The 22,558-nt window shown below is 33.7% G+C and overlaps 4 protein-coding genes across 5 annotated transcripts; 3 read left to right on the top strand and 1 right to left on the bottom strand.

Annotated features, from left to right (window-relative positions):
* Positions 1–3,959: 3,959 nt before the first annotated feature.
* Positions 3,960–4,859, top strand: LOC129569884 (uncharacterized). The gene is made up of 4 exons (XM_055449102.1): positions 3,960–4,107; positions 4,176–4,363; positions 4,484–4,515; positions 4,605–4,859. The coding sequence occupies exons 1-4, from the start codon at positions 4,067–4,069 to the stop codon at positions 4,740–4,742; spliced, it is 399 nt and encodes a 132-aa protein (XP_055305077.1). The 5' UTR covers positions 3,960–4,066; the 3' UTR covers positions 4,743–4,859.
* Positions 4,860–10,483: 5,624 nt separating this feature from the next.
* Positions 10,484–13,464, bottom strand: LOC129569848 (matrix metalloproteinase-2-like). 2 transcript variants are annotated; one of them, XM_055449034.1, is made up of 6 exons: positions 13,156–13,464; positions 12,570–12,829; positions 11,924–12,076; positions 11,700–11,854; positions 10,894–10,928; positions 10,484–10,808 (listed from the first exon to the last, which is right to left on the bottom strand). In XM_055449034.1, exons 1-6 carry the CDS (start codon positions 13,300–13,302, stop codon positions 10,623–10,625), a joined length of 936 nt encoding a protein of 311 aa, XP_055305009.1. In that variant the 5' UTR covers positions 13,303–13,464; the 3' UTR covers positions 10,484–10,622. The 2 variants fall into 2 exon arrangements, 1 of the variants encoding a protein (XP_055305009.1); XR_008688080.1 differs by lacking the exon at positions 12,570–12,829.
* An 852-nt stretch (positions 13,465–14,316) lies between these two features.
* Positions 14,317–15,667, top strand: LOC129569880 (nematocyst expressed protein 4-like). Its single transcript, XM_055449082.1, has 4 exons — positions 14,317–14,418; positions 14,494–14,535; positions 15,161–15,475; positions 15,549–15,667. The coding sequence occupies exons 2-4, from the start codon at positions 14,521–14,523 to the stop codon at positions 15,561–15,563; spliced, it is 345 nt and encodes a 114-aa protein (XP_055305057.1). The 5' UTR covers positions 14,317–14,418; positions 14,494–14,520; the 3' UTR covers positions 15,564–15,667.
* A 4,392-nt stretch (positions 15,668–20,059) lies between these two features.
* On the top strand, positions 20,060–22,413 carry LOC129569864 (pepsin A-1-like). The gene is made up of 8 exons (XM_055449057.1): positions 20,060–20,254; positions 20,327–20,414; positions 20,494–20,547; positions 20,649–20,727; positions 20,805–20,926; positions 21,013–21,412; positions 21,668–21,933; positions 22,014–22,413. Exons 1-7 carry the CDS (start codon positions 20,151–20,153, stop codon positions 21,796–21,798), a joined length of 978 nt encoding a protein of 325 aa, XP_055305032.1. The 5' UTR covers positions 20,060–20,150; the 3' UTR covers positions 21,799–21,933; positions 22,014–22,413.
* Positions 22,414–22,558: the final 145 nt, after the last annotated feature.

Below are 22,558 nucleotides of genomic sequence, written 5' to 3'. Positions count from 1 at the left end.
TCCCTAAAAAGCCTATACTTAAGGATTTTTTGGTCAAAAGTCGATTTTTTGGGAGTTGAAATCGAATATGAGGCCAGAAATATGTGAAAACATCACTCGATTTGGTCATGTAAGTACTCAAAATGTTCGTAAAGGACCATACTAGATGTTCGAAGGCAGTAGAGGTAGAAATCGCTTGCTTTTATCTGTCAAATCGAAGCTCATGTTTGTGATTTGCTCATTTTGACCTGAAATTTGTCTTTTATATGTGAATCAATTGACACCGAATTTTATCCAAATCGCAATCTGAGAAGTACCACAATTTTTGTACAGGTTCTAGCTACACGACACAAGTCGAAAACCGAACAAAAGTCCACCGCCTGGGTGGCCAGTAGAGCGAGAAATGCAAAAAAAGCCGAAAAATTGGCGTTTTTTCGGTCATTTTACACTGTAACTGGCCTAGGATGCCTTTTCAAGGGCTGATGTCTTGGTAAAAGTTGTAGATATTGACGAGACAAATAAAACCCCATCATTGGTTTTTGCCGAAAATTGGCTGGAAAAATGATTTAGGTCGAAATGTTGCGATATGAATTGGCTTCCGAAATCGCTATCATGAAAATTTTGATATAAAAACTGGCAGGGTATTTTATATGGTGACTATATGATTTTTTTAGACAAAACCTATTTTTTTGGGGTATATTTTTCGAATCCGGTCGGCACTTTTTTTTTGTGGACAACTTTTTTTTTGGGCCACTCTAGTGTAGGCCCATCTTAGATGCTCGAAGAATGTCGCTTTCGAATGATGTATTAATCAAATAAATAAATTCAAGGCTTTTGGAAATGCCAATATGCCAAAGATGACCGATTTTTGAATTGTGAAGCTTGTTTCGATTGTCAAAAACAACGAGACCAAAATTTCATCATGTCTTACAAATGGCCAAATTAGTATTTGTGTAGTGTTTTAAGAGTTCTAAACGATGACATGTTGAATTTAGTACTGGACACAGTGATACACGTTTTTCTGCTTATTTAACGTATAAGAACGCCACAACAAGAATTACTGTTTTTTAGAAGAACATTTTAGGATTTATAAACAAGTCTGGTGTTCGGCAGATTCATAAAAAGCGAACAATCAACACATGAAAGTGTGCAGTCGATGATAGCTGATTACATATTGCAATAAGAATATTTGCAATAATCAGCAAAATATGTTTGCTATTTCGCTGTCTACCAATATGTCGAAATTTAACTCGTTCTCTACCAAGTGTTCGAAAAATTAAAGAAATTATATGGGAAATAAAGTGTTCGGAATAAATGGTTTAAATTCAGTCATTCTGAAAGATAAAATTTCGAAAAATTGCTTGAGAAAAGGTCAAAACATGATCAAACTAATGAAGACTTACGGACCATTTTTCGATTTAGAGCGGACCATTTGACTTTTACAACGGACCATTAAAATAATTCATGCCTTAAGGCCAACCCATTTGTGTGCATTTCACACAAACTTCAAGAAACGACGTAGAAAATCTCTTCGTAAATGCAAGTGTAACATCAAATATGACCAAGAAAATCGCTCCTTTGATATGGTTCATTCCAGTGCCGAGTTAGCCATATGGCAAATGAGGCAGTTGCCTCGGGCACCACGTTCTTGGGGGCACCACAAGCATGCACTGTCAAAACTTTTCAACATTTTTGTGTTGGTATTTCTGGTAATATACGGAATTCACGGTAATCCGTGAATTTCATACTATATTACCGGATCTCCGTCAAAATTGAACTGTCAACGCAGACGTGCTGTGTGTGTATGTATTCTAACGGAGATCCGGTAATATACTATGAAATTCACGGATTATCGTGAATTCCGTATATTATCAGAAATACCAACACAAAAATGTTGAAAAGTTTTGACAGTGTGGGATTTTTTTTTTAATAATCTGAAAAAGAAAACACGCAGCCAAAAATGGGCTCAAAAATGTTTTTGGTGCCCCAAAAATGGTATTTCTAAAAAGAATTTTGCTCGCTACCGCTCGCATTCGATATGTACGTTCATTTTATCAATAATTATTTGTATATATAACGGGAAAAAATTGCAAGGGGCACCAAAATCATTTTTGCCTCGGGAACCAAATTTGGTTAACTCGGCACTGGTTCATTCATAAACATATTCGGTGTGTTTTGATGAATCATTAACGTAGTAGTAGTGATGACCATGAATGTATAACGTTGCGTATGATTTACATCATTTTGCTGCTCACTCAGATTCGTTTCAAAGCTCTATAAATACGGTGACATATTTTCATTGATCATTCAGTGTACTTACGGCTCTTAAACTAGAATCGATTATTGGGTGCATAGTACAGAGTTTTTAGTTTTGTTTAAGAGTTTTTAACGGATTCAACGAATTCACCTTGTGAATTCGAATACAAAACTACGTGATTGAAAATTCGAAAAGTATTTCCATGGTAAATCTTGTGATAGAAGTCTTCGAAAGTAAAATCCACGAACAATCAACAACCATTTGGATGGATAATAGAATAAAATGAAAATTCAACTAGATTTCAAACCAAAAATTCGTCGTGAACATTTTGCTTAGAATGTGTGGAATTGTGTCAAATCCAGTGAGATTTTTATTCATTATCAGTGTGCTATTGCTGTGTATGGCGCAATGTTCAGCAAATGCAATTGGAACACATAGAACAAGGCTCCCTTCCTTCACCTGGAGGCATGTTCACTTGATTTTTTTTAAATATTTTTTCACTTTTTAAAACGAAGAATGCTCTAGGGCGTGTTTTTCGAAAAGGTTGAACTTTATTTTCCACTACAATGTATCAATATGTGACTCCAATGTGAATGAATTGAAATGTATGAATCACTGCTATCTTAAGTGAATGAAATGAAATGTATGAATCACTGCTATCTTAAGTGAATGAATTGAAATGTGTGAATCACTGCTATCTTAAGTGAATACAGTAATCAAGCCAATGATGTTCAAATAAGCGACGATTTTGGTTTGCTTTCTCTTTCTTCTCACAGATATAAATTGGGTATATTTAGCTTTTTTGAAACAAATGGTTGTCTATATTGCCGAAATTAATTGAATTACAATAGAATTTGGTGCTCTCTACAATGTCTTTGTTTGAAATGATTCATTTTCACTTTCCAATTGTAGTTGCTAAGCGTGTTATCAATGTACACGTTATTATATTTACAATTTATGCAAATGTACTCATTACCAATATTTAAATCATTAGCAATGGTTGATGTGAGAAGTGGAATATGGTCAATTCTTCAAACTACTTGATCCGATTTGAATTGAAACATAGCGAGGCAAATAATTGTGAACTTGCTTTTAAACGTACAATAAAATTAAAATTCTCAACCAATCAATCAATGAAAAATCCAATACACACAAGGAAAAAAAGTTATGTTTCCTAATATTAGTGTTTTATTTTCTCTTACCATAGTTTTTTTTACCACTACAACGATTTTTTTTCCGGTCAAATTTCAACGAATATTTTTAACGAAAGAAATTCTTTGTAGTAGCGAAAAAACTATGTATAAATTCAAGAAAAAGAATCACTGACGGTCAATTTATGTTCTTTTTGATAATTCGATTTCCTATGGATAAAATGTTTTTGGTCAAAATAGCGATGTTTTTAGCAAAATTCCTTCTTATTTAGTTGTAAATCGATTTTAAATTTCATTTCCTTCATATATTCCTAAAGAACATAAATTGACCGTAATACTAAGAAACAACACCTTTTTTTCGTGTGTGTAGTGAATAATTATACAACAGAGTTACCGTGAACAGTTTTTTTTGAAAAACCGGCCCCTGGTTCATGATTGGCTCAAACCTTTCAAGCGATCACTCGGCTTCAGATCATAGTGATTATATCTTCAATAGTATTTGTATGCGTTTAATTAATCAATAATTCTAATTGCTTTACATTTTTGTTCAATATTTAGACTTGTCAAAAAAGATCAAACTCGACCCGACACATCTGTCTTCAAGTTCGACGAAAAGAATGCCACCCTCATCGAGTCGTTCAAAGAATGGTCAAATAAAACCAATTTGACGTTCTTTTACATGGATAATGAAAACGCTCATATTCAAATTGCATTTGGAGAGTATGTATTTACAATACTAGACCACAACAATAGACTATGTAATAAAAGAGGGTTTCTTTACATATTAGCAAAAATTGCACGGCCTACGAAGACGGAATCGTTTTGAATTTTACAACGAATGAAGGCAACATCAAATCGTTTGCATGTGTGTATCCACTAAGATGGGAAAACGGCGGTGATATACATTTTATTGGGGATACAGAATGGATAACGATTGATGCTGACCCGAGTGATTTCGCTCCTAATAATAAATACGGTAAGTCACAAATTATTTCCACTTTGCTCCGGTCATTGAAATTATGCTAAAGTTACATCATTTGAGAAACTGAATTAAGTCAAAGTTAACATAGTTTTTATTTTCATTTTGAATTTCTAGATATTAATCTATCGACGGCTTCTTTCTTTGCTGTAAGTACACAACATCGACGCTGTGCATGTTATGTAAGAAAACCAAATAGTTCAATCGAAATAATGTGGATTGTTGTTATATAATTTAGATCGCGTATGTTCTTGGATTCAATGATTACAATGAAAATGGTGCCCTCTTGCCTTTGGACTATTACCAAAAGAAGGAAGACGCTGAAAATTACATCCGAAAACTATGCAGAAAACCCAGTGGCGAACGAAAGAATTGAAAAGATCAATTGAGTGCAGAATGTTCGATGGAAACACGCCAGGGACCGTATCTTGTGATCAAGCCACCAAATACTTAATGATATAACGTATTCATTATCTAACTATTAAGAACTTTAATATTTACTATTCTTAGCTAAATTAATTACTTATTCTCCCAATCGTCAATATATTCTTCAATGAAGGAACGAAACCATGATTATATGTTTCATACTACAATGTAGCATTGTTACATTAACATTAAGTCACTCGAAATGCATGTAGAAATCGATCATTTGTATTGTTTTAATCGAAGAAGAATTCAAATAAAAATGATTTTAGTTTTTGATAAATTGGAACGTCATGGAATGGTCTGTCTATTGGTTGCTTAAGGTAAATTCAGACAAAACCATTACGTAGAATCTATATACACATTATAATGGTGAATTTCTGTCTGGCGGCCAAATAAGTTGCCAGATTCGTACAGTCCATATGATGTTGGAAAGTTTTTGAGACAACAGGTAACATAGGTATATTTTCGGGACATTTTCGGGAGCTACGCTTCGCTCCTTGATTTCATCTCCACCTTTCTCAATTAAAATAGGACGGTAAAAAAGGAACAAGTAAAACATAGCGCGAAATCAATAAGAAAAGGATAATAGCTACTAGCTAGCAAGCGAGCGAGCGAGCTACCAACCAAGCGAAGCGAGGCCGCAAACGTAGAATAAACGTTTGTTTGATACCAAACATGGGTACAAAAAACATTGCATAATTGTGGCGTTTAAAAATTATAAATAAAACGCGGCGAAAAATAATGAACTTCGGAGAAACCGTCGATGATAAGCAAAAATTTTGTATTTACATCTCACGCTTTATATGATTGACGATTAAGTTATAATTGGACGATTCTCTATCTTATCAAGCGATAAACGGTTCAGGTCATACACGTTTGAAATTATCGTTATTTTGGTCGTCAAAATGCCATCTGTTGGCCGTGGGTCCAACTCTTTTTCTCATCAAACTCAAAAGCTTCGATGAAAATCTAGTTTAAGAACTGAGCTCTGAAAATGTCATGAAAAAAAAACAAAACTTTCTTCTTAAGATTGCTCTGTAGAGATGTGAAGCTTTAGACTTTAATTTAAAACGATCTACACTTATTTCCCCTTTTTTCCACTTCGTTCAAGTTATGACAAACAAACGAGCAAAGATACGAACATTGTTCTTTTTAACTTTTAAAATTTTCGTACTTATAACACTGTAGTAACTTTTTGAACTTTTGAAATGAACTGTTCACACATGAAGTTCAGATTTTAGTAGGAGGCGAGTGTAATTCAACCTCAAAATTCTTTTTGTCAAGTTAGCCCATTATATCGAGAACGAGCACTTCTAAATTTGTTATCAGTGATGTCGATGATGTCAAAAGTTGTCGAAAATGTCCTTTTACGATGTTTTCATCTGGGAATACCACTATTTTTTCGTCAAAAAAATATGAGTCTCGGAACATTTGAACACCAGTTTCCCTACAAATTTGGTCTAAAATCGACATTTCTTCAAAAAACTATCGATCCATTGAAAGATTGATACAAAATCACATTTATGGCATGGAAAACTCACTTGCATTGACCCACTATGAGTCTATATCCACCTAATTTTTGAAGAAAAATCGTTTCAAAGTTTCATTTATTACAGGTTTATTTTATTTTTATTTATTTATTTATTAAGGCAAATGTATCACACATGAACGCCCTTAAAAACTAAATAGTTACATCTCAAATAAATATTATTAATTATTTCTTTTTTTTACATTTTGTAGTGACTCTTTTTGTCTTGTAAATACATATATTTCTGTCTTTTGTTTTTTTAATTTGTTAAATTGCAAGTTTTTTGATTGCTCTTCCAGTATAATTTTTTTCAATTGATTTTTAAATATTTGCATTTTATGGATTTTTTTCATTAGCGATGGCATAGAATTATATGCATTAGCTCCTCCGTTAATTATAGAATATTTTCCCCAATTATTTTTGGGTTTAATTTTGCGCAGTCTATTTGATTGTCTAGTTTCATATTCATGATGTTTGTTGTTAAAACCTAATTTAATATCTGCTTTTAACATTTTCTTCAAAATTTTGTGAAAATTTATTTTCAATTCGAGATCAATCATATGTAATGTGCACATGGGTTCTCGTTTCAGGAGAACAGTCCTCGTTTTTGATAGCTGTCCTCGCGTCCTCGGAGTTTTTCGAAATTAGTTAAAATGTCCTCGTTTTTACCGGTTGAATAAATTTCAAAAATTAATTTAAAAAACACTGAAAATAGGAGAGAAAATTAGAGACTAAATTGAATTTTTTTTTTCAAAATAAATAGCTCATCATTCTCGTTCAAATTTAATAGCCCTTAATTCTTTTCTGCCCTTGAAAATAAGCACATGATTTTTTCTGCGATTATTTTAGTATTATTATTTATTTGACAAAAAAAAATTGCAAAAATTCTCTTGTCATGTATGGCAATTCTCTTTAAGGCCATTCGCAATAACAAAGACAGTCTAAGCACTAAGCAGTAAGAATAAAATTAAAAATGTATCCATTCGATAATCAAAACAGTCGATAAAATGTTGTTGAAACATTTTTCGATCTTCGAAAAACTTGTGACAGTCCTTTCTAAAAAGTGAATGATAATAATCAAAATTCAGTACCCCACCCTATTATTCATGAAATTCCAAAAATTGAAAACGTTCCCCCTTTTTTCTTAACCGAGAAAACGTCCTCGTTTTTCGTGATAAAAATCTGTGCACATTAATCATATGTTTAAATTTAATAATCTTCATATAATTCATCTGTACTTATGTTCCCTGCTTTATATTTACTGTAGAATAAATTTCTAATACATTTGTTTTGTAACTTTTCTACTAGGGGGTAAGAACACAAGCGCTTGAGACGAATTCGTACGAATTTTCGTGAATTCTTGTAGATTGTGTATACGAGACATTCGCAGCGCAGTGAGTGTACAACAACAATAACAAAGCCACGAACGTACAGCGATAATTTGTGGTTACGAAATTGGTTAACTTTTCAATTCTATGGGCGCTGCCATATTGAAAATTTACGTGCGATATGGTGCACGCACTCAATAGTTCCACTTATTTTAATAAGGAATCTCTATAGGTGGCGCTGCCACATCGTCATTGACATCGAGTCAAATATTGTCAAATATAATAACATTGTTTATATAGGCTTTTATCAGAGTACGGCCACGAATACATTTTCATGCGAATACATTTTTTAAAGCAAAACAGAGAGCAATCACGATTCACGCGACTCGCGCATCAAATCCATTTCGAATGCTTGCACTTAATTGTGTTCCAGTTTTGATGTTCACCGCATTAATGGCACATTAGCGACGATATTTTCATGAACAACGTTCGTAATAACGCACCTTACCTGATATTATGCTTCTAACCAAAATTATACCACTTTTTGTAGAAAATCAATGCCATAAAATGGGCATTCCGTCTACATTCTAACACTTTGCGCCAATCAAAATGACTTAAATCAATCAGATTTGTTTATGTTTGTCCCCTAATCTTATTCTAGGTGGCTTTACGATGAATTTAAGAGCTGTATGGCCAGGATATGTCAATTTGTTTGGCGTGAACCGGCAATTGATTGAAGTGAAGGTTCAAAGAAATTCCGTCCAAACATGAAGACCAAAAACCACCTCGATTTTTCTTGGACCCAAGCTCAAAACTTTGGATCCGATGTACCACAGAAAAACGTTATCCGATCGCGCTAAAAAATTTACAAGGCTCATTTTTTCCACCAACCTCGTAAGAAAATGCATTGACACATGTGAATTTCGAAAAAGAGCGAAAAAAACAGGCAACAAAATGAGATAGCTGGTCATCTCGGCTGACGCTTGGTTATCGAGATAATTTGAATTATCTCGAGCGATCAATTGTATTTTGAAAGTGGTATCCAAACGTCAGAGCGGTCAACGTGCGCTCGTTCGTTCGTTCGTATGCGAACATGTTCGTTTGTTCGTTCGTTCTTAGAATCTAAGAACATGTTCGTTCGTTCGTTCGTTCGTTCGTTCGTTCATTCGTTCGTAGAATCTGCGAACATGTTCGTTTGTTCGTTCGTTCGTAGAATCTAAGAACATGTTCGTTCGTTCGTTCGTTCGTTCGTAGAATCTACGAACATGTTCGTTCGTTCGTTCATTCGTTCGTAGAATCTGCGAACATGTTCGTTTGTTCGTTCGTTCGTTCGTAGGTAAAATTTCATTTTTTTTTCAAACATAAATTTTTCTTATTTCTTAAAAAAATATAGGAATTCGAATGGATTTTGCTTTTCGCATTTGAATTGCTCCGTTAATATCGCCTTCTCTTATTTTGGGCTGTTTAAATAACATTCATTTTTTTAAATGGAAATTATAGGATCATTCCTATATTTTTTTAAGAAATAAGAAAAATTTATGTTTGAAAAAAAAATGAAATTTTACCTACGAACGAACGAACGAACGAACGAACATGTTCGTAGATTCTACGAACGAAATTGGATGATTCTCCACATCTTATCGAACGATAAACGGCTTGGGTCATATGCATTTGAAATTTTTGTTATTTTTGTTGTCAAAATGCTATCTGTTGGCCGTGGGTCCAACTCTTTTTCTTATCAAACTCAAGGGCTTTGATAAAAATCTAGTTCAAGAACTGAGCTCTGAAAATGTCAAGAAAAAAACAAAACTCTTTTCTCAATATTGCTTTGTGAACTGTGAAAATGAAGAAAACAAAGTCGAAGAAAAACCCATTAAAAATCAACATTTTATGATTATTTGTTTAATTCTAGAGATAAAATATGATGAAAGGTTGCTTACATAACGAATTAAGAATTAAAGTTAGCCGTTATCTTTATAAATATTCGATTCGCAGGTCATGCACATTAGGAGTCAGCGAGAATTTGTTTTTACTGATTTTGAAAACGGCCCTAGTGATTATTGTAGAGCTCGTCGAGATGAAACAAATTGTGCTGGGACTTTGGCCATAGGACAACTTCTGTGACGCCGAGCTCGATTTGAGGGTAAAAATGAACCAATGGAAAAAGGTCCATTTTTAAGCAAAATACGAAGTTGGTGTGTCGAGCTCGATTTGAAAATGTGCGTGTCGTCGAACTGAACAACTTTGTCCAATATACCAACCATAAGTTTTCATTCTCATGGTACATAAAAGTCAACTGAACTTTCTCTAATTACTTTTTTCCTTGATCATATGAAGCTTTGACCGTCCAGACTAAAGTGTCACGACGTACTGGAAAGCTGACTTCAGTCCCTTTAACTTGATGGAAAATGCAAATATTGATTTGATAATCACCAAAAACGTCAATAATTCCGACCACACATATTTATTCGAACCCAAACGACCATATTTCATTATTAAAACATCAAATATATGCTTGCAATGCAAAAAATGAGTGTCTTACAACCAGGTACATTCCCCTATGTAATTGTTTATCAATTTTGGACCAATTTCCATGACATATATCGATATCGAACGAATGGGACGACATATTCGAAAACAGACAATTGATTTGAATTCTACAATTTATCTACAATCAATTGGACCCATTCATAATTCGAAAAAAAATTTGATTTGTGGGAAATACGTTTTTTGACCAAAATTTGAGTATTCCCATTTTGGAGCACTTTTTCGATAGCCGATTACTCGAAAAAAAAATTGTTCCTACATAGAAAAGTACACTAAATATTAAAATATTATCGCTCAATTTGTATTTGCATCCAATACCATTACATTTACTGTGGACATAAAAAAGGATAGGAAATCATTCAATTTTTTTTCGGTCATTCTTCAAAAGCGTTAGCATTTGTCTCATTTTAACGGTGCATGAATGACATTAGCGTTTCCACTGCGTTAGATTCCAATCTTCTTTCAGGATTTGGGTTGCACTCAGGTTCTCACCGTACAGGCGTTGGATTGCCATCACGTCGTCTTCACACAACTGTTCGACATATTTATTGGATTTACGAAACATAATTCCTCCCCCAGACTCTGAATGATCTAAGCCCAACGCATGGCCGATCTAAAATGTGCAAATTGTATAAAAAAATTTGAATTATGATTGTTCTAATGTACACTGAAATATTTAAGCTGTGGTGGGGGCATACCTCATGTGCTATTACATTCAACAGATTCGTGCGATCTGGTCAAAATAGGTAAAAAGCATGATTTTTCGATTTTTATTGTAAATCTTAATAATAATTCACCGTTATAATGAATTCATATTGAAGGGTATAGTAGATTGGAAAGAAGGAACTATTAGAACCATGCACTCCCATATGAACGCTGCACAGAGTTTCACACAGTTTGACAGACTCAGTCACAGAGATTCATATACAGTGTGCGTTTGAGTGAAACAGCACATCTATGTGCAGTACCGTTCGCGCGTATGCGGTGTTTGCATCTCTGTGACTGAGTCTGCCAAACTCTGTGAAACGCTGTTCAGCGTTTATATGGGCTATAATGATTTTTGAGCTATGTATTTGATTGCATATTGCATAAGCAATATATCGTTAAATTAGATGTAGGTCATATATGGGAAATGCCTTGTTCCAAATAGATCCTCAATACAAACAACTTTTGTTCTACGGTTGGGTCAAATACCAGACCCGGGATGACCTGGGACGAATTTGTAGCATTTTTTTTTCTATCCAACAAAATATGGGGTCGACTCTGAGTGTCTCACTTAACACTTTCCATTGGTCAAGATAGCATGAATTTGTTGACACTGTAAAATGACTAAAAGTCCTGAAAAATCTGACGAACTCCAATCTAACTTTGAAGCCGTGTACCAAGTACTTGTATTGATTCATATTCATAGATTTAAGAATCGATCCATCCTATTTCTCAATGGCAATGTCTATGTCTGTCGTTGGGCCAAAACTATAATTTTAGTTGAAAAAAAGCAACTCACTTTTGTAGAATCTCTCTTCAAAGTTCCAGTCCTCATCCAAATCAATATGTATGTACGCTATTTGTTTCTTAGCGTATCTATGTTCTTTTGGCGGGAATGCATGAGCCAATACACCTTTTGGACCATCAAAAGGAGATCCATCACCATGATCTCCTCTAAATATGAAAGCAAATATATTAGTATTGATGATGAATCAATCGCCATGAACCGAAAATGGTCCTCACCTCGCGAATTTAATCTTAATGTCCGCTGCCCAGAAGTAGGGATTTTTTCGAAATTTGAATGGCGATACATCTGACCACGAAGACAACGCTCTCTTTAGTATTCGTTTTATAGCCTGGTTACGAGGATCGCCCGGAGGAAACGCCAATTTAAGCCTTAAACACATTTTTCGAAACGAAAATTGAAGAATATTTTTTTAATAATATTAAAATCGCATGCGTCATTTTGTGTTCAATTTTCAAAATCATCCCGATTCTTTTAATTTGGCTGGCTAAGCAATGTGCCTTCATAGTTATGAAATGAATGTAATTGTTGTGAAATTTCTCGAATTTTGGACGACAAAATCCAGTTTTATTGGTAGTTATTCGCTCTAAAATTACGAAATAAATATTTCCGAAGTTGTCAGTTGTAAGGAGTGAAAAGAGCCTTATTAAAAGTCTAGTAATACATGGAAAATTGAGCCACATCAAGAATTTCATTCCCACTAAATGTCAAAACGGCGATCGGCATAACATTCCAAAATGAGTTTCGAATCTAAAATAATAACTTATTCTGAATTCAGAGCGACCTCAGCTTTCGCACGGTACTTGTTCAGCCTTTGTGCACTCTAAAAAAACCGCATCGGACTATGCGAGAAAAAAAAAGTACCAATAAGTTAGACTGGTTTTGTCCCATTTGTAGCCATTGTATGCGTACCGTCGAAAACGGTTTTTAAGCTTTTCAACAGGCAATGGATCAATGAAAGTTCTCTGAATCACTTGACATGTCTCAGGGTTTAAGAAACCACTTTGCGATTTATTATGAGCCTTTTGCAATAATTTAATGCCGTTGTTCAAGTCTTTGTCTTTTGTCTCTTTACCATCAAACTCAGATCTCCTCAAATAACAATTTTTGAACAAATAATCTGTCTACAAAAAATGGAAATAAAAGCACATTATCATTTTAAACGCATGACGAATTCATATGTATATTCAAAACATTGTCTTTTTAAAGAGTTAAAATTGACCATTTTTAAATGGTTTTTTATGACGTTCATATCGTTTTTCATTACTTTTCGAATGTTAATTTTGTGTTGTTTTTTACGTGCAACTTCGTAATATTCATTGGATTTTGTTTCAGAAATTTTAGTTAGTTGGAATATTTTTTTAAATAAAAATATATAAAATGGATGATCGTTCAAACGGTCATAAGCTAATGATATTTGGTTTCCTTTGTGGAATTTCTATTTGCTTACAATTTGATCTTTGGTTATATTGTCACATCGAAATCCTTCTTGATCATCATCACCATGAACATTGCTTTTCGAAGTCAGCAGTTGTAATCCCACCAAAATGAAGATACTCAATAAGTTCAATCGGTAAATACACTTGCGCAGTGGCATCGTATTCGTTTTTACACACTTGAAATTTTCAACAATTTTTACTCAATCCAAAAAAACATTTGGAACAGAAAACTGAGGAAAAATTCTGTTCTTTTTTTAATATTAAATTTTACGGCAAAATAGGGCCACAATGTGAGCTCTTTAAATTGAAACTGAACTTAATGAAAGGACTGAACAAACTGAAGTACACAAGGCTCAACTCAAGACATATTTATAGCATAGTCTTTCGCCCACGTGAAATGTAAAAGAAACATCGAAATACGCAAATGAAATGACGTTCATTCTGGAAATGACACACATCCTCTGCGTTTAAAATCACAATACAATATCGTTTTCGTCCGGTAGTTCTCAGATAACAATTTATTTTAGTCGTAAAATGATTTTTCTTCCAAGAACTTGACATATACTTTCTTATCCGTGGTATTTTGACAGATTTTGGAATGATAAATTGGTATTTTTTCAAATCATTTGAAGCACAATAGATTCAAACAAAGATTTTGGGGGAAAAATATCCAGACAAATGACGGTGCATTTGATTTATTTGAGAACACCATATAAAAATAGTTTATCACATTTCATGGAAGAAATGGTAAATGTTATGACGCATTCCAATCTTTTTGTTCAGAAATCAATTTTGTCCAAGATAAGCTCGTATGGAAATAGTCTTGGTTATATGTGAATTCTTACGAAATTTTTTCTGTTGAATATTGGACATTCATTGCATCATACATTTGCTAAGTTTCTTTCTGTTGATATTGTTCAAAGTGATTGAGTCATTTTTTTAATTCTCAAGAGTATTGAAACATTTCCGTTTCTCAAACACGTTCCTCTGCGACTGTTCATGTATTCGTACCCAAAAAGTACATATTTGCCATAAGAATGTACGCCAAACTGGTTTAGTATTTGTTCGTGCATGTATTCATCTCATGTAGATACGGATTGTGAATAATTTATATGTGTATAAGAGTGTGACATTGACTGAAACATAAGTCAGTAGATTAGAAACAGTCGCGAGTTCGCCTGAGTTCTTTTTTGATTTTTCAAAAATAATATACATAGAAAGTGGGCTATAACTTTTATTAGATTGAGCATTAATACCAGTTGCATTATCCGATCGTAATAAGAAATTGTTTGAAAATATTTTATAACAGTTTTCACTATAAATTTTCGTTTTCTTCACAATTTTTTCAGCACGATATTCGAGCATAAATCACCTGGATGAATCATCAATTCGTAAGAGCATTTTTAACAAATATCAGATAATTGAGTTCAAGTTTAAGCGAGATTCCAACTTATAAAGTGGCTCTTTGGCAAAATTTTGTCAATTTGATGCGATATGCTTTGAATTTCTTTAGTTAGACGATATGCTTTGAATTTCAATTCGAAAATGCGACAACGGTTTGCATTCTTTCAAATGTTTTTTTTTTTTTGATTAATTGTGAGATTTCCATATGATTTCATTCAAACGAAAAAGATTTTCGAAATGAATAGTACCGTAGTATGGTTGAAAGATGGTACCGCTTTTTTTTCTAATGTACCTCAACGCAAAATAAGAAACTATACCGCTCATAAGTCAATAGACTTTTTCGTTACGGTACAGAAGAAATTGAGTTGTATTTTTCTCAAAAGGCACGCACAGTACATAAGAGCTAATGCAAAAGTCATTTGATGCGCATAAGTAGCGCCACCTCTAATGATTACGGAGAGTTACCATAAGTCGTATGTAATTTATGTTGAGAATATGAAGAAGAAGTAGTAGACACTGTATATATTTACATTGCAATAATGGCAATCAGTAGAAATGGTGCTCATGTGCCGATCAAATCACTGTTACAGCCCTTCGATTTTTCTTTTGCAGAGCTCGGGCATGCCACCATACCCAAATACGAACCAAACGCCCTATCCACCTAATCCAAATCAAAACAATCCACCCTATCAAATGCCTCAACCTGGGTTTGCACAACCAGTACCAAATGTTTTACCATATTCTACACTATCGGCGCCTCAATCTGGTTTCAGCACTGGCCAATTGCCAACATTGCCAAATGCAAGCAACCTAAATTCGAATAATCCGCCACCATATCAAAGTTACGGGTTTCAGCCAACACCGTCATCGAGACTACCATATCCCCACATCAACAATATGGCTCCAGGGTTTTCGCCACCGCCCCAGGTTTGTTGTGTGAAAAGTGATTTTATTAGATTTTATGGATATTTAATCGATTTTATACTATTTTTCTTTTCAGGGTAATTACAAATAATCCTTTGTTAACACTCATTGGCAAAACACATGCATCATAAACGCAAACCACTTTATAATATGGAAATTATTCTTCTTTAGTTTAATGGAATTGATAACTTGAACAATGTCCAAATTATTTTGTCATATTAGCTATTGAAATTTACTTGTGAATGTATGCGATCATTTTCGAATAAAATAGGTATTTTGTCAATGAAAATGTTATTGCTCTTATTGTATTTGAATCCAATATCATTACATCAACTATGTTTATGTCCATAGTAAGAAATTATTAAAAGGGTAAAACATTACTTAAATAATTTTTTTTGCGGTCATTCTTCAAAAACGTTAGCACTTGTCTCATTATAATGGTGCATGAATGACCTTTAGTAATTCCATTCTGTTAGTTCCCAATTTTCGTACAGGTTTTGGATTGCATTCACGTCGTCATCATACAGCTGTTAGATTTCATTGCTTTTACCAGTTCTACGAAACATGACTCCACCCCGACCCTGCGAATGCTCTAAGCCCAGCGTTGCAAATGGACATTCAATTGCTTTCTACTTAACACAGACGTCTGTTAAGTGACTCAAAGTAAATTATAATTTTAATTGTAATTAATTTTCTATGGATTTTTGTTAATAAATAGTGAAAAAGGTGGATTAAGGTAAAAATCGCTGGAATCAAAGGTAGTTGGCTATTATCCCACAAAAAAAATTGAATATAACATTTTGGGGTCAATGCACAATACGGCGAGTCGTGCCAAATCCGTTAGTTCTGATGTGTGCTGTACTATTCGAACAGATGCTTGCATATGAACGTTTGCATTGTATCGGAGTTACCTATAACACAGACGTGTCTACACTGTGCACGCACAGCTTTGCCTATGTAGCGTGTTATTTGTTGCCACAGCTTTTTCTTCAAAAAAGTTTATAAACTATGTTTAGTACTACTAAATTAGTAGACTTTTTAGTAAATGAAAAACAACATGATTCAATGATTTATGTAGTGTTTCATGTTTCACTACTTTGTCACATAGAGTTGTATATGTTCACGCAAACATTGGCATTGGCTCAACTTGTGTTGTTTTACGTTGACGTCAAAATGTTATATTCAATTCGTATAATAATCTCCAGAAATAGCTCAATTCGATTGTAATTCCAGTTTTTCTGATATAGAACGTTTTAGATAACATTCTTAACAGAAAGAAAACGAAATATTGCAGTCGAAATAATGTCTAGAAAATTATGGATAGAGAATAATAAAATTCTTCGAAATTTAAGTACTATTTTATAATAATAAACTTTGAGTCACTTGAAAAACCTGTGTTAAACAGAAAGCAATTGAATACTTATTTGCAAAAATGACGGAAATGTAAGCATCAAAACTGTTTGTTATTCTTTGCATAATTATGAAATTTTAATGGGATGAGAAAAAAAATATTTATATTTATCCTAGTGTCGCTAGCCAAATTGATCGAAAATGCACCTGGAGATGAGGTAAAAAAGTGTTTTGTAAGTTGAGTGCAAACAGCCACCATAATGGATATTGTTTCAATCATTTCTATTACGATTTTTTTTATCTTTCCAGGATGAATGCCAAATTGCGTTCAATGATAACGAAGATGGTGTTTTTTTTGTTCGGTACTCTATTATTTAATACAGTGACGGTCATTTTTGATAGGGAAAATGATCAGATTGGATTCCAAAATAAATAATTAATGAGATAAGATGACCAGCACCGTTACATTTAATAATGTTTTAAACATACTAAATCAACTTTTTAATGAGGAAATCGCCCCCTTAATACAGAAACGCAGAAATGCAAGAATTGCGGCGAAAATGAACAATATAGTTAGCTTTAAACACACACTACACACATTGTAACAATTCTTTGTATTATATCTGGTTGAAATTTATTTCGATTTGTTCTTGGGTAATAAATGAATAAAATTTTATTTATGCATGCAGTTAGTTGGGCTTTTCATAATCTCAATTTGAGATCATCGACTGGTCTAGTGATGCAGAAACAAACAGAGTCTATAGCTACGACGAGATCAGTAGACAGATGAGATTGGCTTCATGTCTAATTAATTCGCATTGTTTGAATGGGAGGTATTTGTCTGAGTATTTTGTTTTTAGCTTGAATGCATTGTGCTTCGAATTTGCACTAAATTCAGCAAAATGAATTTATTATTCCATTTTTCTGAAGTCGAAAAGAACAAAAACTATTTTAAACGCTGAAAATATGAATATTGTTTTATATCTACCAAACATTTATCCTTCAATAAAGCGGAGATAGTCTAGTATTGCTACGATTAGATCAGTAGACAATTAAGGTTAATTTCATGTTTAATCAATTTGCATTATGTGTCTAAGTTTTTTTTTTCTCAAAATATGTAACATGTAATTGGAGCTTTCGTGAAAATTAAGTGATGATTCATGAATCGTCAACATGCGTGTTGCGTTTTTTCCGAAAACACATTTATTAGTGCACTCCGTGAAGATCGTTTCTGCGATGCCGCTTCTATTGTCATCAACCAATAAAAATAGTGTCTTAATGCAAAATTTTGAAATGCAATAAAATTGCATCGAAAAGACAATTATACAATATTGTTTTGAAATAATTTCACAGATTTAACGACAGGCTCAATTCTTCGTTATTCAAAAAAAATTATAAGAAAACTCACTACATAACTACATAAGAATGTTTCAAAATGCGTAGCTTGATTAATACACAATTTTCTTACGTTTTGAAATATTTTTGAAGAAAAATCTGCAGCAACGGACATCAACCGCAATATTTGCAAAGCAAAGCGCGCTTAGTTCACTATAGTTTACTATACAGTTTACTATATAGCTATACCTTTTCCGCTCATTCATCATCGACATTTTTCCGCTCAACTTTTCTGTATTACATTTTCGCTCCAAACCATTCATATTAGAAATAACAGATTTGATTCAACACGATGTTTTACTTTGAAATATTGTGCAGATTTAGCGGCCTTTCTGGGTGTTTTATCCAATCTAAAGAAAATGTATTCGTCTGAAATAGGATGATAATAGGTAATTTGCATGGATTAATTTAATGGGCTGCTCTTGCCGTTTTGGGCTACTCTAAATCTTGAATAGGCTGCCCTAAAAACCAAATCGGGCTGTTAAAAAAAATCAATATTTCTGTATTATTTCTTCACAGAAAACCACGAATGATGAATTTGTTTATATTAGAAAGATTAAATTGAAAGTCTGAGTTGAAGAACAATACATATGTATTGTCGAACTTTTCTTAAATGTAACATGTCCATGCAAAAACGTATAGCTTTTGTTTTGGTTTTTGAACCCAACCGTTCAATTAATTTCGCTCTTGTTTGAGTTTATTCTGATAAAACAATTGTATACACATTACACAACTGTTGATCATTATTGATGACACCGCAAAACAGAACAAAATCAAGAACAAACACGACTTAAAGATTCAAATGTGCAATCGGAGCAAATATGGCATACTCGGTCATGTGCAATTGCAAAACTTACTGTCGCTATCGATCATTTCGCAACTCCGATTCGAAGAGACAATTAGTAATACACAATGGAAAAATCAAATTAAAGTGGGATTCCGCCGAAAAAACACAAAACATTACATTCTTTCCAAGTCAAGTTGGTGTTTCTAATGAAAGCCGTAAGTTGAAGTTAGCTAAAATTAATATTTATGTCAGTGTTGGTTGGTTTATTCGAGTTTAATTAATTGAAATAAAAACATAGGTGATAGTGAAATGGATGTAGATCCGCCCACTGCGCAAGATATTAAACCATCTACATCGCAAGTAGAACCGACTACTTCACAGCTCCCAAATATTTCCCTGGGAAAAATCGATGAGCCAGATTATGATCCGAAATACGCAAATTACATCCATTCTTTTAGTGTTCAGCAAGCTGATGGTTCACGGCGTTTTGTCTATTGCAAATTGTGCAATAAATACCTCGAAATCTCCCGTAAATTTCAAGTTTTTTTTTCAATGGGCTGCTCTTAATTATTCTTTAATTAATCCATGGTAATTTGAATCAGGTACAAAAAATAACCAATTTTTCCAATGAAACTGTAAATTGTTTCTTCAAAAAAAACGAAATATTACAGTTAAAAAAAGTCTCGATAAAAATTGCGGATTGAGAATATAATAAAGATTCGTAGAAAATTATTCACAATTATAATTTACTTTGAGTCACTTAACAGACGTCTGTGTTAAGTAGAAAGCAATTGAATGCCTATTTGCAACGCCCAGCAATTGAGCGAATCAAAGCGAAAATGACGGAAATGTAAGCATCAAAACTTCTTGTTATTCTTTGCATAAACATGGAATTTTAATGGGATGAGAAAAAAAAATTTCGTGTTAACCCTAGTATCGCTAGCCAAATTGATTGATAATGCACCTGGAGATGATGCAAGAAATTCAAAAAAGTACGCAAATAGAAATGAAACAATGAATTAGTTTGAATATAAGCTTGAATTTGCTTCGATTTTCTTTCAGTTATCGATGGAAAATTGGTGAATTTAGTTGTGCAAACTAAACTGGGCAGTTCGTTTTACTCTATTTGTTGTACTTCTTCGAAAAATGAATAGATTTGTGGTCGTTTTCTTATCGTTCGCTTGTGCGTTAAGCAGCACCGTTGCATTATCATTCGATGGTCCAGAGAGAGACTCCAATGATTTCATAAGGTGAACTACTTGTGTGTCCAATTTTGTCGAATAAAGTTAATATCGATATTCTTACGCGTATCTGTTCCTTAGACTTCCACTAACGCCACTAGCACCACGAAAGCGACGTGCTGCTGATGAAAATGGATTAACAAAAATCAACGTGAATAGTGTGAGAGATGTGAGTCTCATGAAACCAAATATATTACAGCTATGAGTGTCTCTATAAAAATCATTTCGTATTTTCATGCATATTTAAGGTGAGATACGGCTTCCCAGTTGAGATTGGAACCCCTCCGCAAACGTTCAACGTAGTATGTAAATTTGTAGTTGATTCATCGACTGGAAAAGGAGTACAATTTACAAGAGCTGTTACAATATAATTCAATACTTATCTTATCAAAAAAAAATCCAGATGTTGGACAGCGGCTCCGTGGACTTGTGGGTACCATGGAAGGAAGCTAAAAACAATCCTGACTGCAGACAGATGTGTAGTACGTAATCAGTGCACAGAAAGCAATTGAAAATTATTATTTCAATACTGAGTTCGATATCATTATTATCATTATAGAGGATGCTGAACATTTCTTTGACGAAAGTGCATCGTCAACATATCAAAAAGGCCCCGGTGATTTCTTTTTTGGCTATAAAGGTGGTTCAACTAGCGGTACCATTGGATTGGATACAGTTTCGGTGATTCGAATTGATTTTCTTTCTTTTTTACTTCTGTGTGAGTTTCAATCCAAAAACTGATTATTGTGTTTATATTTCAATGAAAGATAGGAGGTCTGATAGCCAAAAATCAGCCATTTGGCCTAGCAAATTCGTCTTTAAGCGTTGAGGGAAACGACGGCGTGATAGGCTTTTCATACCCTGCGTTTTCTGAACTTGACACTTTGACATGGATTGATCGTTTAGTAGAACAAGGTCAAGTCAAACAACGGATTGGATGCGTAAAGTTACGGCTAAAAAAAGAAGCAAAGAGTGAATTTATAGTCGGTGGTTGTGATGTGGAGGCTGATGCTTGGGCACCGGTCTTAGTGAGAAATAACCAATTGAGTGGTTGGAGAGTGAATTTAACCAAAATTATACTACGCGATCGTACTAACAATACTGAATTGCTTAGTATTGAGCCAAAATTTGAAACGGTACTAGACACCGGAGCTGGAGATCAACTTGGTAATGAAATGTTGAATAATCGGACCCGTTTCGGTGCTTGATAGTGTTGAGTACAGAAACGAAGGAAAAGAGGTGAAACAAACAAACAAGGGATTTTGTGTTTTAAGAAAAAAACTTGCTCAACACTACCAAGCACCGCTCTGGCTCATGTTCATTATACAACTAAAGAATTCATTTCTGGTTACGGGCCTGAGATTAACATTTTAAAAATAGAATCATTGATTATAAAAAAAACTATTTTCCTTTGAATCTTAGCTATTCCGAGCCAATTTTTCAAACCGATTGCTGCAAATATGGGACTGTTTAAGAAAGGGTATCACCAACAAGTGGATTGTGACAAATGGCAAGAAAAAAATTTGCCAAACATTGAGTTTTATTTCGGGTAAATTGAAATTATATGTTAAAATTGGAGAAACATGTGACAAGAAATGCCATACGTTACCTCTCTTTCACTCTTTTATTTCAGTAATGATGGTGCCAAAGTCACATTTCCTATGGAAACCTACTCATGGAAGTATTTTGTAAGTTGAGTAAAAACAGCCACCATTTTATGAATATTGTTCCAATCATTCGCATTGCGATGTTTTTTTTTAAATTCCAGGATGAATGCCAAATTGCGCTTAGTGATAACGGATATGATTCGGTGTTTTTGTTGGGTACTCTAATATTCAATAAAGCGACGATCATTTTTGATAGAGAAAATGATCGGGTTGGTTTCACAGAACTAAAATGAAATAAGAACAAATTATACGGCGGACACCGCTACATCCAACAACGTTTTATACACACTAAATATACCTTTGGTGAAGAAATCGCTTCCTTAACAATACAGAAACAGTTTGATGCAAAATCATGGCGAAAATGAACAATATAAATTTACACGCACACTACACACATTGAAACCGTTCATTGTATTATTTCTGGCTGAACATTTTTTTTCGATTTATTTTTGTAATATGGTTCTTGGGTGATAAATAAAAAAAAATTAATTATGCATGCAATTACCTGTGCTTTTCACGATCTGAATTTGAGATTATCGACTGGTCTACTGATAATCTGTAACTACGATGAGATCAGTAGACAGATGAGGCTGATTTCTTATTTAATTAATTCACATTGTTCGAATGGGAGTTATTTGTCTGAGTG

This window comes from Sitodiplosis mosellana, unplaced genomic scaffold (assembly GCF_009176505.1).
Source record: "Sitodiplosis mosellana isolate CC-2019 unplaced genomic scaffold, AAFC_SMos_1.0 Smas_scaffold_46, whole genome shotgun sequence".
In the NCBI taxonomy this organism is placed as follows: domain Eukaryota; kingdom Metazoa; phylum Arthropoda; class Insecta; order Diptera; family Cecidomyiidae; genus Sitodiplosis; species Sitodiplosis mosellana.
The sequence above is the reverse complement of the archived record's forward strand: the minus strand, read 5'-3'. Positions and strand labels throughout refer to the sequence as shown.

What these genes read in the sequence shown, in the direction of transcription:
- LOC129569884 (XM_055449102.1), top strand. Translation starts at nt 4,067, where the DNA reads ATGGATAATGAAAACGCTCATATTCAAATTGCATTTGGAGA. An exon ending in ATTCAAATTGCATTTGGAGA is followed by an intron (nt 4,108 to 4,175) that starts GTATGTATTTAC and finishes TTTACATATTAG; the next exon opens with CAAAAATTGCACGGCCTACG. An exon ending in CGCTCCTAATAATAAATACG is followed by an intron (nt 4,364 to 4,483) that starts GTAAGTCACAAA and finishes TTGAATTTCTAG; the next exon opens with ATATTAATCTATCGACGGCT.
- LOC129569848 (XM_055449034.1), bottom strand. Translation starts at nt 13,302, where the DNA reads ATGCCACTGCGCAAGTGTATTTACCGATTGAACTTATTGAGTATCTTC. An exon ending in AAAACCAGTCTAACTTATTG is followed by an intron (nt 12,077 to 12,569) that starts GTACTTTTTTTT and finishes AATGTGTTTAAG; the next exon opens with GCTTAAATTGGCGTTTCCTC. An exon ending in ATTAAGATTAAATTCGCGAG is followed by an intron (nt 11,855 to 11,923) that starts GTGAGGACCATT and finishes TTTCATATTTAG; the next exon opens with AGGAGATCATGGTGATGGAT.
- LOC129569864 (XM_055449057.1), top strand. Translation starts at nt 20,151, where the DNA reads ATGAATAGATTTGTGGTCGTTTTCTTATCGTTCGCTTGTGCGTTAAGC. An exon ending in TGACTGCAGACAGATGTGTA is followed by an intron (nt 20,728 to 20,804) that starts GTACGTAATCAG and finishes TTATCATTATAG; the next exon opens with AGGATGCTGAACATTTCTTT. An exon ending in CGGAGCTGGAGATCAACTTG is followed by an intron (nt 21,413 to 21,667) that starts GTAATGAAATGT and finishes TTTGAATCTTAG; the next exon opens with CTATTCCGAGCCAATTTTTC.